The 18,463-nt window shown below is 43.1% G+C and overlaps 1 protein-coding gene across 6 annotated transcripts in view; it reads left to right on the top strand.

Annotated features, from left to right (window-relative positions):
• The window catches only part of GCN2 (protein kinase family protein), a 323,601-nt gene that overhangs the window by 116,094 nt on the left and 189,044 nt on the right, over positions 1 to 18,463 (top strand). For all 6 annotated transcript variants that reach the window (XM_087682047.1, XM_087682045.1, XM_087682046.1 and 3 more), the window contains one exon: positions 14,604 to 14,803. In XM_087682047.1, coding sequence (XP_087538173.1) covers positions 14,604 to 14,803 — 200 coding nt within the window. The remainder of the gene's footprint in view (positions 1 to 14,603; positions 14,804 to 18,463) is intronic.

Below are 18,463 nucleotides of genomic sequence, written 5' to 3'. Positions count from 1 at the left end.
AAAGAAATTGTGGTACATCTTCTTCAGGAGGAACTTCAAAAGAAGCTGTCTTCTACTTAAATGCTGGAAGAGGTAGAGGCAGAAGTAGAGGAGGCCGATATGGAGGCCGTGGTAGAAATCAGAATATACAGCAAACTCAAGAAAACCAGTCCTATGGAGGAGGACGTGGTAACTCTAAAGGCAGGGGGAGCCAAAGAGGTCGTGGTGGATGGCAAAGAGGCCAAAATGCAAACAGTAATGTTGAATGTTACTACTGTGGTAAAATGGGTCATATGGCTAAAGACTGCTATAAAAAGCAGAATGACATCATGAATGGAAAACTGCAACAAGGGAATTATGCATCTTCTAGTAGATAGGGTGATGACAGAAATGAGCATTTGTTTATGGTGCAGCACATGAAGAATTTTGTGACAAGTGCAGAAGAAAGCAATGATGTATGGTATGTTGACTCAAGTGCATCAAACCACATGACAGGTCATGCAGAATGGATGGAGGATGCAAGGAAAATGGAAAAACCAGGATTTGTGGAGACTGGTGATGATACTGCACATCCTATTGTGCAGGTTGAAAAAATTCATTTGTCTATGCAGGATGGGAAAAAGAAATACCTGTTCGATGTATTTCATGCCCCGAATATCACCAAGAATGTGGTTTCTGTTGGTCAAATGGTTGAGCAGGGCTTGCAGGTCAGATTTAATCCTCATGGATGCTTTGTTGAGGATATGAAAAATAAAGGTCGCTTGATAGCAAAAGAAAAGAAGAAGGCAGAATGTTTACATTGGATGCAGACATGTCTGAATTGAGTGGAGCAATGTTTGCACATGGGACCGGTGTAGTTGCAGATATTGATATCTGGCATAAACGTATTGGTCATGTTAATGTAGAGCGACTTAAATCAATGCAGGCCCAAAATATTGTTGCAGGATTGCCCAAATTCAAGGTTGCAGAAATGCATAAGGTATGTGAAGCCTGTCAATTTGAAAAACAGGCAAGGAAACGATTTCCTAGATATGTTCAAGAGAGTGAGAAGCCATTGGAATTAATCCACTCTGATGTGTGGACTACTAAAGCTGCATCTCTTGGAGGCTGTCATTATTTTGTCACTTTTATTGATGACTATAGCAGAAAAGTTTGGGTGTATTTTATGAAAAAGAAAAGTGAAGTTTTTGGGCATTTCAAAACTCTTAAAGCTATGGTTGAAAAAGAAACAGACCTGCAGATAAAATGCCTAAGGCCAGATGAAGGGGAAGAGTACCTCTCAAATGAGTTTGCAAAGTTCCTGTAGGAGCATGGCATAAAGCAACAATATTCATGCAGTCATACCCCACAACAAAATGGAATTGCAGAAAGGAAAAACAGGCATATTGGAGAGGTATCTCGTGCCATGCTCAATGAAAAAGACTTGCCAGATTTTTATTGGACTGAAGCAGTTGCTACAGCAGTCTACATAATGAATAGGACTCCCACTGCAGCAATACATGGAATGACTCCAGAGGAGAGGTATACTGGTAGGAAACCAGATATTTCTCATTTGGAAATTTTTGGTTGCATTGCCTATGTACATGTGCCAGATGAGTTGAGATCCAAGTTGGATCCAAAAGCTGAGAAGTGCATCTTTATTGGTTACTCTCTGCAGCAAAAATGTTATAGATGCTATAACCCTTCTACTCGTAAGTTTACAGTGAGCAGGGATGTTTTTAATGAGATGAGTAGCTGGTATAAACCAGTAAATGTGATTGATGATGTAGATGCACAAAATGGTAATGTTGCACAGAATTCACAGCAGCAGTCACAAAATATTAGTGGACCTGGAGCGTCCTCTAGCAGTGGTTCACATTCTTCGCCATGAACAGGCAGATTGAGATCAGGAGAATCTTCTCAAAGCAATGCAGATAGTGGTATGCAGGTATCACGAAAAGGAAAAGAGAAGGTTGATCAGCCCATGTTTCATGTGAATGCAGGTCACTCTTATGTGGATGGTGAATCCAGTGGCTCAGAACAGAGCATTGATGATGAGTTGGGTATTCCTTCTATTGTTACATCTGAAGTAAGGAAGACCAGGGATGTTTTGAGAGCACCTGGGAGTGAACCTACTTTGCGCAGGTCTATGAGAGCTAGGTATCTTGTGGATAGGCTGAAATATGATGGATTTACAGCCATTCACTATGCATATATGGTTAAAGTGATACAGGAACCAGAACCCACTTAGGGTTGTTTTGAGAGCACCTGGGAGTGAATCTACTTTGCGCAGGTCTACGAGAGCTAGGTATTCTGTGGATAGACTGAAATATGATGGATTTACAGCCATTCACTATGCATATATGGTTAAAGTGATACAGGAACCAGAACCCACTTCTTTTGAGGAAGCCATGGGAAAAGAAAAATGGGAGAAAGCCATGGATGAAGAAATGGATGCCTTGGAAGCAAATGCTACATGGGAATTGGTACCTTTGCTTAAAGGTAAAAATGCAATTGGCTGTAAGTGGGTTTATAAGGTGAAGCACAATGCAGATGGTTCTGTGAACAGATACAAGGCAAGATTAGTAGTCAAGGGGTATGCACAAACATATAGCATTGACTATGAAGAAACATTCAGTCCGGTTGCAAGGATGGCAACTGTAAGAGTAGTCATTGCTATGGCTGCATCAAAGGGATGGTCTTTACATCAGATGGATGTAAAGAATGCCTTCTTGCATGGTGATTTGCAAGAAGAGGTCTATATGGAGTAGCCACCAGGTTATGTGCATGTTGTTCATCCTGAGTTTGTTTGCAGGTTGAAGAAAGCCTTGTATGGCTTGAAGCAAGCACCTAGAGTATGGTCTGACAAGATAGGACAGTATCTTGTCACTATTGGCTTTCAGATTTTCAAGGCAGATTTCTCACTTTATGTGAGAAAAACAGAGAAATGTATTATGCTACTTGTCATTTATATTGATGATTTGATTATGACAGGTGACAGTGATGAAGATATCCTTCATGTGAAAATGCTATTGAAGCAGAAGTTTGAGATGAAGGATTTGGGAGAGCTGCGTTATTTCTTGGGCATTGAGGTGATTAGATCACTAAGTGGGATACAGCTCTTGCAGAGGTAGTATGGATTGGACATGCTGTCCAAATATGGGATGACAGGCTGTAAGCCTATTTCAGTTCCTTTGAAGCAGAATGTGAAGCTGAGCACAGATGCAGGTGGGCTTCTAGAAGACCCTACTATGTACAGACGCATAGTAGGAAGTTTGATTTATATGACTATTACCAAGCCAGATTTGAGCTATGCTGTTGGATTGGTAAGTAGTTTATGCAGGCTCCAAGGAAACCACATTTGGATGCGGCTAGACGCATACTCAGGTATGTGAAGTCCACATTGCAGTATGGACTATTTTATGAGACTGGGGTTCAGATACAGTTGCATGGATACACTGATGCTGATTGGGCTGGTAGTATTTCTGATAGACGATCTACCAGTGGATATGTGTTCTCTTTTGGGAGTGCTGCAGTCACTTGGAGCAGCAAGAAACAGCCTACAGTTGCCTTGTCGAGCACAGAGGCTGAGTACAGGGGCGCAGCAATGGCTGCATGTGAGGTAGCTTGGTTGCATCAGCTACTTTATGATATGCATCAGCATACAGGTGGGTCAGTTGTCATTTATTGTGACAACATGAGTAGTATACACTTGGCAAATAACCCAGTCTATCATGCTAGAACAAAGCACATTGAGGTGCATTATCACTATGTGCGAGAGAGGGTTTTACTAGGTCTTAATGATCTAGTTTATGTCAGCACAGAGGATCAGGTAGCTGACATATTCACGAAGGCATTGGGCGCAGAGAAGCTGCGCAAGTTCAGAGACCTTCTTGGTGTGTAGGAATCGGGATTGAGCTCGAGGGGGAGTGTTGAGATATCGAGCTCCACTCGTGATATGCTAGGGCGACCGTTGTGCATTTATGTCACTGACTTGTCAGTTGTAGATGCAGTTGTTACACCGCCCATGAATAATAGCTACATGACAGCTATCCTTATCTACTCTAGTTCGTGGCTCAGTTAGTATGCCACCTTAGTTAGTTGAGTTTGGTTTGAGACCCATATATAGGGTTCTTCTATTTCTTTGTACAAGAGTTCTTTTGGCTTACACAACTAAGAAGAGGAAAACTGTTTTCAGTCTCCACCCTTGTGTGTATTCCCTCATTGTGCAAGCAAGAAAGCTAGAAGTGAGACTCCTTCCTTCTCTCCCCCAATCTTGACAAAAATTTCGGATCTAGAGCATGGTAGGAGCTATGGAGGTTGGAAGATGAAAACTAAATTCATGTTGACATGGACAATGAGTAGACAGCTGTTACACAAGTGAATTGGGTTCCAAGATGGAAGCTTGGACTCATAAAGACAATCTCGTGTATTAGAATGAGAATGACACTAACTGAAAGAGGAAAGCATTATGATATTACTTCATCATTATGAAAGTACAATCCTTTATAGTAGTTGGGTTGTTCCACTCTCCTCAGTGTGCATATGGGATTCAGAACATCTCTTCCTGGAGCATACATCATTTGTCTATTTCTCAACATAGACCACATGAGGACTTTACTCAGTATTTTGTGGGGCATGCGAGGTGTGTTGGTGCCATGTGGGGATTGACATCAATTCAGGGCAACAACTTATTTTGAGCATTAAAAAGAAGTGATTCTTTTTTCCCAAGAAAACAAGATTCTTTCAATAACACCTAGAAAAAATCCATGAAGTAAAATAAAGTGCAAAAGGTCATGCAAAGGACTACTAAGTACATCATAAATACAATGGTCGAGTCAACAACCAATCTGGTGGGCCACTTAATCATATCTCAGCCTTGTTTGCATGGCATTCTCCCTCTCCCCCCCCCCGCCTGATGCCATGGGTATGTGACATTAAATTACATGACTAACATTCCCCCCCTTAATATTTGGTGGAATGCCTTCATAAATAGGTTTACAAGGATGAATTAGAGGTGTGTGGATTTATACTAATCCTCTGGTGGAATCAGAAGCTTGAACAGAGTTTACCTTTTTGTCGTTGGAAGAATGTGGACATTTACTAGTAATTTGCCTAGTTGCATTACGCTTGGCTACACTTCATCTAGCTAGGGTACTTTTTCCAACACTTATTGAAGATATGTTTTCCCTTTTCACAAAGGGAATATCTTAATACTTGGATTAAGAGAGCTTGCTCTAGGGGTGTCGATGTAGATGCTTCATTGGAATTTCCATGCCTGTTTTTCTCATCTAAGGATGATTGGTTGACTCCTTCAAGAGGAGGATTTGGAACATTAATTAATCCAGTGACAAGGATAGGGTATACCTTGTGAACCAACTTTAGAAAAATAGTTATGGTGTCCTACTTTGAGGTTTAAGTTCATCCTTTGCCATAGCTTAGGAAGGTCTTACCAATAGCACAAGACAATGGCTATGCCTAATCCTCTTACAGTGTTTACACTAGCAAAAGTGATGCTTATGTGAGATTAATGAAGAAGAGAGAGGCTCAAAATGATGACCAAAGGAGCACTGATTTTTGATCGAAAAACCAGTAACCTCAGATTACAATATACAGCAAAGTTGAGCTACGTGCTTATATACATACACATGCTTTTACAATGAAGCAAAGAATGAAGAACTAGAGGTAATGGATTTTGACTTTGAGAAGGGTACTAAAATTTGTATCCAACCTTAAGATGCAAAAGAGCAGTTGTGGAATGTTGATAAACATAGATTAGATCAAAACTCTTGGTGAAGATGGTGTCGAAATACATTGTTGGTGCTTAGAATTGCCCTTTCCCAAGCTTATGAATTGATTGAAGCTGACCATGTAGACACCCAATGATGAAGCTTGGTTATCAAATATGTTCCTATTGATCTCAAATGAGGCTAGAAAGACTCCAAACTTGACTTTGATAATGCATAGATACCCCATCATATAGCCTTTGGTACTCCAATATTTTGTAGTCTCTATATAATGAGTGTATGAGGCATTATACCAAAAGCTTTGCGGAAATCCGCAAAGTAGCAATAGATCCTCGTCTTGAGACCCTCCTTGATAATGGCTCTAAGTGTGACAATATGGTCCAATGTAGTATATCCATGTTTGGAACTTGCCTGTCCTTGTGCTCTCTTGCCTTGCATCTCAATCCACTCACTGAGTTCATGCTCCAATATAGATCCATATATCTTGGCCAAAGTATGGTTGATCATGATAGTCCTATAGTTGCTAGGGATCAAAGGATCACCACTCTTAAAGAGTGAAATTATAGTATTGTTTGTCTAGCTCATAGGGAAGCCCTCACATATTGCTCTATTGAACATATGTGCTAGTATAGATGCTAGTATGTTGCAAGCATGTGAGAAATGTTTAGCTGGTATGTAACATGCGTATCAAATACTCCCTTGACGGCACAAATTCATAGCCCATCAAGAAAAAGAGCTAGGCAATGCCATCCAGAACTCCCTTGTAATATTGTGGACTTTGCTATCTAGGATTACTTGAGTCTACCTCAGAGGGGAAGCTCTACGTTAGTCATCAACAAATTTTTATGCAACTCCACCGACGGATTTGTATTGCACTTCATTCAAAGAGGGTGAGAAACAAGGGGGAGTTAGCATGTTAACCTTTGTGCCCATAAGCCAAAGTCTCACCTTGGCTTCCTAAACCGACACAAGGTTGGTTCTAAATTAAACTTCCTAGGTTAGTTTGAGCCCTTCCTATTTTATCTTTCTGATAGAAACCTCTTGGCTTACTAAGACCACTCTACCATAGGACACATCCATCAGGATATGCTCTCCCACTTCCCTTTTCTAATAGAGCTTAATTGTCTAATTACCTAACACATTTAATTTGGCATATAAAAGAATGTTTTTCAATTATCCTACTAGGCACAAGGTTTATTCATGTAATTTTAGGTACAAACACTGAGGCTAGGGATGTGAAGGTATGCTAGGGTTTGCATTGAGAAAACACAACATATATGACTAAGATTGAAACACAAAGACTTTGAGAGAGACAAGCAAAACTCAAACCCTAAATGCAAAATGCAAAATACAAAACTCAAACACAGAGACAAACATAGAGAGAAGAACTTTGAAGCGAATGAATGCTGTAAATGAATGTAAGAGTGTATAGAATGCCCAAGGGCAAAGCAGTGCAATGTCGGGGAGTGATGTTCAACATAGAGGGATCCGAAGTGTAGTAACTATGAGTTGGAGATGAGAGAGTGTTGAATAATGAAGGGCAGCAGGTTGGTCACCAAAACACAGCAGTGGGAGGCTGAAATATAGTAAAGGCAATAGTGTACCACCAGAGAAAGGATGAAAATTGATCACCCGAGGTAGAGAATTGTCAGGTGACAATAGGAGAGGTGTTTGCTGATGTAGATGGCCTGTTGGATAGCAAAAATGCAAATACTGCAGCAATTGTCCGGTGGGAGAGATGGCAGCAGCCTATCGCCTAGCACCAGATACTGAAAATGCAGGCTGATCAAGTGCTATGATGACACAATAGATGGAGGCCTCCAAACAACAAGGTGATGGCTGAAAGCAGACCACCTAGGGCTGGTGGGTGATGAGTTGTAGTCGGTGATGGCTGGACAAAAGATGGTAGTTGGTTGATGACTGAAATCTACACGGTAGAGTGAGAAACCTGCACCAAAGGATGAGACTGAATGGTGGGTAACCTGTCTATTTATAATGTTGAAGGGTGCTTAAAAAGTTAGGGTTTTGGGGGACCATTGAAACTCTCTCGAAACGTGCACCAAATTTGCATTTTTCATTAATTAAGCATGTTTTGGGGCTGTTTAAAAATGCTAATCAGTTGTAAAGTGTGTTTTAGCTCAATATCCCCTGTTAGTGTAATCCGCCATGGAAACAAACCGTTTGGTGATGCTTTGCACAATGGGATGCATAGTATACTGTATGCTGAAGAATGTTCATGGAACAGGTGCCACTCTGACAGTGTTCCTCTTAGGAAAATTATTCACTTGCCCGAGTGCCCTAGTACAAAGATGGTGAAATTATGCAATGCATAGGGGAAGGTACAACTGGGGGGGGGGGGGGAAGGCCAATGTCGAAGACAAGTGCTGAAAACCTGTAGAATACCAAGAAGGGTAGGAATCTCCTCTCAACCTAGATGTTGATGCTGAAGAAGGAAGAGGAGGTTGAAGATGTCGATCTTCGTGTGGTGTTGAGAACCATGTGGATGAAGATGATGAAGCATTTGTGGTGGAAGAGCGAGAATACAAGTCACCTCCATGATAGCATCAATAGAGATGTTGCATAATGCTCAGTGGGAGGGAAAGCCTCCATGTGGGTAGAAAAGCAAAACTCCAATTAGATGGAACCAAGAAAGGAACGACACGCATCTCCTCTCTCTAGCTCAGGAAGGATTGGTGCAAGCCTGCATGTTAGCTCTACATTGAAACACAAAACCCTGCAATAGAGATTAAAAAATCTACAAGCACAGAGGTGACTAATGAGATGCTCCAAAAAATAAAATTGAAAATAAAATAAAAGAAAGCAAAGCTAAGTGCAATGCAATGAGTAAGTATGCAATGGAAGTCTAAAAAGAAAAATGCTAAGTGTGTGGGCACCATCGCGTATGACGAGGTGGAGAAAGGGTCCTAGAAGGTGCACTAGATGCCCTAGGAATGGATGCGTAAAGTGCAATAGATGAGCCAGTAGTAGACCAATCAGCCAATCCTTCAGTAGTAGTGAAGGAGATAGGCTGTTGAGGGTGTTTGCATGCCACATGTTCAATAGCCATGGGGGCACATGGAGCAAATGATGGAGCAGCGAGAGGCATAGCTTCCCTGGATTGGCCAGCGGGAATGGAGTCAGGGTTGCAGTAGTTTGTTGTGGTTTTCTAGAAGGAAGACCTTGGGTCTTGGTATGACACTCCTTATCCACATGGCCCGACCTCTCACAGTGTGTGCAAAACCTATTTTTCTTAGAAATTTATTGCCAAAGGGGTCGTGCCTCTTTGGTTCTATGGGAGGAAGTGGTGTCACCCTTGTTTTGGAGTGCCTTTGCATCTTGCGAGTTCTTGCTACTAGTAGTTTTCCCTTCCAAGGAAGAGGCAATTGACCCTCGCTCCTCTAAATGGATGCATGTGGAGGACCTCTTGTGGACTTGATCATGCAGCCTTGCATAACGCAGGAACTGACACTCAAACTTATAGAAGGTCAGCAATCCAGGTAGTGAGATAACGTGTTGGATAAAATGGAAGTATTTGTAGGGAAACTTGTTCAAGAAGAATGTGATCTAATCATCATTTGACTTTGGGGAGCCAGAAGTGGCAAACTCAGCTAGTAATAGTCATAGAAACAGGGAACGCCCGTTCCGGGCCTTAGGAACGGATTAACGCGTTCCGGCATGTGTCTTCCAGCGAAACGCCAATGGAACGTTCCTGCCCGTTCCCAGCCCCGTTCCTGCCCGTTCCGCACCGTTCCGGGCCGTTCCAGCAACCGTTCCCTGTTTGGAACGGCTGTTCCCTGGAACTGCAGCAAGTGTGGACAGATGACTGGAGGCGACTGCTGTGCGATACGTAATAGGTAACAGCTGCACGCGACGGGGCGACTGCACGGCGGACACGGTGACCAGTACGTAACGGCGAAAGGCGGGCGTCACAGCGCACGACTGATGGGTCCGTTGACCCGTAGATTTTTTCAAAATTTCAATCTTTTTTTTGAAATCTCCTTCACCCATTGACGGGGTTTCGCATGCGTGAGCACAAGATTTCTTATCTGTTCAAAATCGGCTCAAAAATTTGGGGCTTTTCTCGAATCTGGGGATCTTAACACAGAATTGGACAATTTGACTCAGAAATTGCAAAGTCGGTGCACATCTACCTGGGAATTTTGGGGCTTTTCACATTTTAGTGAAATTCTTTCAATTTCACTGAAATTAGTGCACGCAGGACTTGGAAAATTTGGGGATTTGTCCAGATTTGGTGTGAGCAAGATGCAACGGTGATATCATGCCACTCTTCTCACTTCCACCATGCAATCTTCCAACTAACTTAATCTATGAGCTCTCTCTCTCTCTCTCTATATATATATATATATATATATATATATATATGCCGTTCCCTCCGTTCCCGTTCCCTAACTTTAGGCGTTCCCCCCGTTCCCGGGGGTCCCGTTCCCGTTCCCGTTCCTCGTTCCTGGTAACTATGGTAATAGTAGTCGATAGTCGGCCAACTTGACTTTCAAATCATCCTCTTCCTTAATGGAAAACCCTTGAAGCTTAAAATTGAGACTGATGCGTCGAGTGCGATCTCGTGCCGCATAGCGGTCAATGAGATGACTCCAAGGATCAGGTGCAAGGGGAAAATGTTGTAACTGAGAGTGGAATTCAGGAAGCAACCCTTGCATTAACTCAATATTGGCTGTGGCATTGTGGGCTCTCCATTGATGGTTGTGATTAGGGTGAGCCAATCAAGGGTCCGCCGGCATAGGCTCAACACTAGTGACGAGGTCCCAAAGTCCGTGAGATTTAAGCAATTGTTGCATGAAGTTCAACCAAGCGGTGAAATTTGTCCCCTTAAAATAGGTCTTATCCGTGAAGGTATTTTTGGCCGTTGCAATAGTAGTAGGATTGCTAGGAGATGGAGGTGTGTAATGGGGGTAGGGTGAATAGGGGGGATATGGAGATGGAGTGGAGTATACTTGGGAAGGAATCCCAAAGTACCCACCATGCATACGGGAAGTGTGCATAGCGGATCTAAATGTGAGCAAGGGTGGAGTGGGTATAGGCATGGTAACTGCCGGAGCCCATGGTGAAGGGATAGGGATACAGGGAGCAGAGGATGGAAATTCCTGCATAGGAGTGACCCAAGGGATATGTGAGGATAGTCCATAAGCAAAGGATAGATATCCTTGTGTTTGAAAGCTCGTGTGGGTTTTGTGAGTGTTCCGGGTGTCAAAAGACGACGTACTAGCGAGACAATAGGGTTTGCAGGGAGAAACACAGAGTGAACTCGGCAAACACTGAGAAGAGAAGAGAGGAGTGAAGAAACTCTGATGAATGGAATGATGAAGATTTGAATCATGGAGTAATGTGATACAAGCACAAGGAAGATGATGGAGATAGCCATGAACCACGAACCGCAATGTTCTCTTGAAGGGGTGTGAGGGTAGTGGAGAGGCTGGAGAGAAGAGGTGATGGATTGAATGAATCAACTGTGAAGAATGAGTGACAGAGGCAGCCTATAAATAGGCAAGAGATTGTGTAGGGTAGCGCTTGGAGGGAGGGCGTTGGCTGTCTAGGGTGGCACCCCACTGTGGGCGCCCACCAACCCCTTTTTTGGGCTGTCCACTGTGAAACCCTAAATGCAAAACGCAAAATGCAAAACCGTGGGTGAAGGGTTTCTCAACACCAGGATAGTGAGGGTGATATCCATCACAACCATTCTAGAGTGGAAGGATGTGGTAAAGTGGGGATATGTGGAAGGTATAATACTAAATGGAGGCATTCTCCCTATTGATACACCAAGAGGTGGAGTGATTGGAGAGTAAGTAGATGGTGGGACGGAGAAAGAGAAAGTGTTAGGAGCGGAGATGTAAGATTCAACCCCTAGTGTGCTTTGAGTGGAATTGGAATGTAATCCAAGATTTTGGAATGAGGATGTGAGCAGATTAGAATGTGGAGAAGATGGTGGTAGGATAGAATGGAGTTGAGAAGTGTGGTTTACTTGCTCAAATGAAATAGATGGTAGAAGTGTACTTGATGAAGGGTGTTTGCTTTGAGAGTCTTCTCTATTAAAGTTAACATATTGAAAACCATCTGGATCCTGCACACCAAAAGGAGAAACAGAAGAGGGTTTTGGCTCATACGACTCAAAAGGGTTATATGAACTTGACACAAGGTCTAGTGGAGATAAAGGAGACGGATTGCTAGACGTGCAGAATGTCACAATCCCTCCAAGATCAGAGAGATGGCCAATCTCAGCAATTGGTCCAGATGGAGTAGTAGCACTCATTGGAGGAGTGCAAACCGAACTGTACGTGATACGAAAGTACTCCTTAAACTCTTCATCTGTAAGATGAGAACAAAACGAAAAGAAGAAGATGGTAAAGGGTAAGGTGTGTCTATCTTCTGCTACCATAATGTCTTCTCAAAGCCTTCAATGATGGAGAAGCCTGATAGGGCATCATAGGATCGGAAGAAGAAGGTTCTTGGGATATTACGAGTTAGAATCGAGTCACGTGTGAGTCTTGCACAAAGACTAGCCCCCACATGCATCGTAGGATACTCTTTGGAAGAGTATCGACTATGATACCATGTGAAGATATGCTAGGGTTTGCACTGAGGAATCACAACATGCACGACTAAGACTGAAACACAAAGACTTTGACAGAGACAAGCAAAACTCAAACCCTAAATGCAAAATGCAAAACTCAAACACAGAGACAAAAATAGAGAGAATAAATTCTGAAGTAAATGAACTTTGTAAATGAATGTAAGAGTATACAAAATGCCCAAGGGAAAAGCAATGTAGTGTTTGAGAGTGATGCCCATTGGAGACAGATCCCAAGTGTAGTAATCACGAGTCGGAGATGAGAGAGTACCGAATAATGAAGGGCAGCAAGCTGGTCACCAAAACACAGCAGTTAGAGGCTGAAATCTAGTAAACACAGCAGTGTACCACGAGAGGAAGGCTGAAAATTGATCACCCATGGTAGAGAACTATCAGGCAACAATAGGAGAGGTGTTTGTTGATGTAGATGGCTTGCTAGACAGCAAAAACGTAGGTATTGCAGTGATCGCCCGGTGGGAGGGATGGTAGCAGCTTGTCACCTAGCATGAGATACTGAAAATGCAGGCTAATTAGGTGCTGGGATGATGCAGCAGATGGAGACATCCAAACAGCAGGGCGATGGCTGCAAACAGGTCGCCTAGGGTTGGATAGTCATTGGCTGCAGTCAATGATGGCTGGACACTAGTTGGTAGTTGGCTGATGGCTGAAATCTGTATGGTAGAGTGAGAAACCTGCACCAAAGGATGAGGCTGAATGGTGGGTAGCCCATCTATTTATAGATGTTGAAGGGTGCCCCAAAAAATTTGGGTTTGGGGACCACTGAAACTCTCTCGAACTGCGCACCAAATTTGCGTTAAGTGGAGTGACATCCCTTGCCCTGTCAAACTAGACCATTGATTATCTAACATTGAGTGAAATGGTGGCAAGTGCTATTTGTATTTGTACCCCAAAGCATCCCTTTCCCAAGTGTACCAGTCAAGTAACCTAGGTTAGGTTGCTAGTGACTTCAGATGGAGCTTTTTAGGGGTGAAGAGAATGGTATACTTCAACCACCCAGCAGGCCAAAGATGACTCCTCGAGGGCTGTCATTCTATCCCCAAGGGCATGCTTTGTGTCCGGAGAAAAGTGGATAGTTGTGAAAATGCTGGCCAAATGTGCTGCTGTCTCATGAGTCTTAATGACTCTAGTTTTTGGGCTGTAGTTTCTTAGACTGTGCGTGTATCCAAACCCTGCTGGGCTGAATCTTTGCTTGTGGGGAACAGAAGATTGAAAAGGTGGAGAAGCAAGAGGCTTGGGTGAAGAGATGGAGAAAAGCTGCCATCGTGGAAGAATTGGTTGCATTGTGCTGCTGAAAACTTGGCAGAAGGGAGCTGCCAGACTCAGGATTTTTTTTTGTTTTTTCTTTTTTTGGGGGGGGGGGCGTGGGACATTGAAGGTGAAACTAGCCAGAAAAGGGATTACTGGGCAGCTGGCTGGAGCTGCTGCTGAGAAGAGCAGGGTGGCCAGGAGACTTGGCAGGAAGGGGGCTGGGTAGGAGGCTTTTGTTGTTTTTTTTTTACGGCAGGGGGTGGCAGATTGGGTGGGTAAAGGAGAATGGAAAGCTGGGTGGTTTGTTGACTAGCACATCAGTAGGTGGCTGCAACAGGCAGGACAGCAGGAATAGCAGGGTGTGGCAGTGTTGTCAGCTTAGGCAGGCCTATCAGGGTCAGTTGCTTTGTGCTTTATAAGAGAGATTCTTGACTAGAGAATGACAAGAATTTCATTGGCAAGGAGCAGGGCTCCCCGATGATGGAGGGGCAGAGGTGTTGGGGTTTGGCTACTGTCATTTTTATAGAAATAGAGGAAAAAGGGTAAAAATTCTTGTACATGGATGTCATTGAAAGTTGGCGTCTGTGGTGATGTGAAAGTAGTGAGACTGACATGTCACCCCACTTAGTGGCCGGTGTATCTTCTAGAAATTGCATTCCTCCAAAGTCTGCCAAGACTCTGTAATGGTACCACTAACTCGTTTCTAGAGCTAGGAGGAGAAATGAAGTTTACTCTCAAGCTCAGTTGTCACAAAATTTGTCAAATAAAAGAGTATCCTTTCTGAACATACTGAATTCCCATAACCTTTACTTCTGTAGTTAGCTATCTGTTGATATTTGCTCCTAAAAGAATCATTTATGTTGCTTTACTTTTAGGTGGATGAGGATGAATGAAGGAGAATGAAGTAATTTTTAATTTTGTATGTCACGTTAACTAGGTTTTCTGTTAAGAAATGCTCACCAGTTTTTCTTTTAAAATTGTTGATTTTAAACTTTTGACCTGATTGAGCACAGCTCTTTGACATGTAGGCTTGGTTTGAGACAATGGTTGGTGTTGCTAATCTAGATCTGGAAAATGAAAGCTCGTCGGGCTGGATGCTGAGCAGCACAGAGGAACAAACAGAGTCTAGAATAAAGTCACTGCTTTCAAAAGGATTGATTCTTGATGATGTTGGGGAGAATTTTGTAGAAACAACATGGCTGTACATCCAGATGGAGTACTGCCCCAGGTACTTCTAATAATACGACAGAGAGCACATGAAGGACTTAGATTGTGACTTCATGCATGAAAAGTGGAATATCGTTACCTCTCAATTGGCTTTTCACTCACTGACATGCACGTTATGGGCACAAGTTAATTGGGGTACCCATCTTGCGCAAATCATGACGAATTACATGCCCAACTCCGACATTGACCTTGCATTTGAGGACTAGGCACGTTTAACCAACCACTATATGTCTCATGATTGTACTTGTCACATAAATTATGATCAAGAGCTCTAGGATTTCAAGATGATTGAGAAGGACAACTTGAAAGTCCAGTTTGCCAGGAGTTTCGGAAAATGGGGAAATGGAAACATGTTTCGGAGTCGCGAAATAGAGTTTCAGCCTTGATTCGAAATGGCGAAATGAGAACACACACACACACACACACACACACACACACACGTAAATATAAATATAAACGTAATGATAAGTGTATGAGAGTGTAGTCGTAGTATATTGTATAAGCTACTACTGTAGCCTTTACACAATTAGATACTCACATTGCCAAGTATACACATTACACTCACTATTTTGTAGCTAGTGGTTGCTAGGAGGTTGCACAGATTCAGAGGTAGTACAACCTTCATAGTTGCACAAATCTTATATGTGAGTCTATGCGTCCTGTTTTTATAGATGACTTTAATGAGAGAAATAAGCATGCAAATGCATGCAACGAAAGTAGAATTTGAAGTGTATAAATGAAAGCTGAAATTAAAACACATTGCCTGTCAGCCAAAAATGGAAACATAGGTGGGTTAAATTTTATTATTTTTCCCACTCTTCGACTTGAAGAAATGGATATCAAGCTTCCTCAAAAATAGTGGAGGGAGAGTGTGTTGGTACTTGGGTAAACAACATTGCAAAACGTAGAAGCTAAGAGTTGACTCATAAAAGCAGGTAATTGAGATTGTGATGTAGTGTCATATGGCTGTGGATATCCCTCTTAGCCAACTCCCTTCTTAACCTTGAAAGGGTTGTTTGATTAGTACAGACTATAGTGCTCCTTCCATGGGATTTTGACCTTGGTCCACAAGCATATCTTGCCCCCATTTAGGGTATGCAAGATGTGTCCTTGATTTCTACTTTTGAGCTGCCATCTCGTTCTAGTGTATAATCAAAAGTGGCTGAGCCCACTTTCCTACACACAACCATTTGGCCAAATATATTATAGATGTGAGGCTCGTTTGGTTCACATGCCTATGGCACTCATCGAGATGTGATCCCCTTTCCCACCTATGTATCTTTGGATTTTCACAAAGCTTGCTTAATTTTGCACTCTCTTTCATTGCCTAGTCATTTTTGACCAGCAAGGTCCAACTTGGAGGCTTTCATTCTCAAGGTTGAGTTACGAGCGTTCCTCGGAGCTGCCATGGAGGTCATTCATTTCATGCAATTTTAGCTGAGAGATATACTTGACTCTTCTTTTTTGGCTGGTTCTCCTTTGGCATGGACATGGTGCGAAGGGGTTGTGCTTAAATCTCCTTCCAACTATGGCATTAACTTGATGGTGAGGGTGTGGGTTTCCCTCTTGGTATCATTGAAACTTCGTCATCGCGCTTAATCCTTAGATATATCTTTTGAATTTTTATCAAAAGATTGTTTTGTTAATGCAAGTAGTTGGAATGGGTGTTCCATAAATAAAATTGTGTTTGGTCCACATGACCTTTTAAAGGTCATTGGCTATATTAATGTCAAAGAAGTTATAGCTTTGTTTAATAATGGCTCTACTCACAATTTTCTTTCTTCTCAATAGGTGTAGAAATTGTAGCTCCACATGGTGCTTGGTTACGGAGCTTATATGCCTGTTATGTGGAGGGCCCCATTGTGGATTAGTGGGATTAGATGGTGTCGAGGTTGGAAGTTTCGATCTAGCAATACCATGAGCTCTTAGACTTCTAATTGATGAGATTTGACCATTTTGATGCCATTCTTGACATGCCATGGTTTTTTGATAGATATTTCTCTTTATATGTTGACTATAAAACTCATGTATAGTCTTTTGAACTTGATGGTCACTATCATGTGATCAAGGGTTATTTACCCTCCGAGATCACAGAAACTAATATACATATTTTAGCTGCTTTGAAATTGAGTAGATGGTTTTGTGATTGAGATATTGTTACTTATGTTTGTTTTATAAAAAAAGATCAATCATTTGATTTGCAATGTAATGTGAACTTTTTAAATAATAATGTATCAACTTAAAACCCTCCTGCAATAGGACCTTTCAGGTTTGCCCTCCTAGTGTGAGGCCGCGGACAACTAGCTTGCCCAAGAGGGCCATACTCTGATACTCTGGGTCTATGATCCTAAGCCCTCCCTTTGAGCGATGCTGTATGATGGTCGCCCATGCCACCTTGGCCTTGGAATCCTTGGAGCCGTGTGACCCGGACCAAAGGAAGTTCCGCACTAGGCGGTGAAGCTGCACTACGTAGGATGAGGAGAAGCATCAACACGAGGCGATGCGCTAGGCCGTAGCTAGGAGAACTTGGTTAACTACCAGGGCTCGGCCGGCTAGTGAGAGGCGAGCCGTGCTTCAGTAGGTGAGCTTCCTCGGAATAGAATTGAGGATTGGAAGAAACTACTGGGCGGGAGTGATCTCGAGTCCCACCTGGAACCCTAGGTACCAGATGGTTTACTGCCCTCTGCTCACCCATCATCTGCATTTTCCAAGTCTAACAACTCAGTCTGCTCTCTCACTGGAAGTCGGAGGCCCTGTAATCCACTGACACGTGACTTGAGGAAGTGGGACATCACCTCTGCAAAGAGTAAGAACAGGTATGGGGCCAGGGGGCAACCTTGCCGAACCGATCTCTCTAGCCGAAACTCCTCACCACGCCTACCACCTATGAGAACCGTGCTGGTGGACGATCTGTAAAGTGCAGAGACCCCGCGAATCCAAGCCTGAGGGAAACCCAACCTCACCATGGTGTCCTCTAGGAAATCCCAGTCCACCTTGTCATAAGCTTTCTCGAAATCCAAGAGTAGTATGGCCAGTCTCTGCCCAGTGTGCTGAGCCCACTCTCTCGCCTCAAAGAAGGTGAATACATTGTCCAGGATGCTTCTATCTTGGACAAAGCGTGTCTGTGTGTCATGGATGATGTTTGGAAGCATGGGGCATAGTCGCCTACCAATCATCTTTGCCAGTGCCTTATAGGCCACTAACAATAAGGTGATCGGTCTCCATTGGGAAAGCTCCAACTAGTCGCCCCCTTTGGGGAGAAGACTGATAATGCCTGCCGAAAGACTCCCTGGCATTTGTCCTGAAGTGAAAATGTCTTGGAAGGCCATTAGTAGGGGGTTCTTCACCACTTCCCAGTAGGTAGTGAAGAAGGCCCTAGAGAGGCCATTCTCTCCTCGGCATTTCTGCCCGTACTGTGTATGGAAAGCCTCCTCTAGTTCCTTCTTTGTGAAGGGGGCTAGGAGGGAGCGTCCCATCTCCTTTGAGATGAGGGATAGGATGTGATCCCAGACCTGCTGTCTATATCGCCATCCTCTAGCTGAGGTTGTCTCCTGTTGGAAGAGGCGATTGTAGTAGTCGGTGGTAATCTTCATCACCTCGTCTGGGCTAGAAGGAGTCCTCCCATACTGATCTCAAAGGCGGCGTATGTGCTCTCCTGAGG

The sequence above is a fragment of the Lygodium microphyllum genome, chromosome 7 (assembly GCF_053477565.2).
Source record: "Lygodium microphyllum isolate KBCC chromosome 7, Lygodium_microphyllum_v1.1.10, whole genome shotgun sequence".
Lineage (NCBI taxonomy): Eukaryota > Viridiplantae > Streptophyta > Polypodiopsida > Schizaeales > Lygodiaceae > Lygodium > Lygodium microphyllum.
The sequence above is the reverse complement of the archived record's forward strand: the minus strand, read 5'-3'. Positions and strand labels throughout refer to the sequence as shown.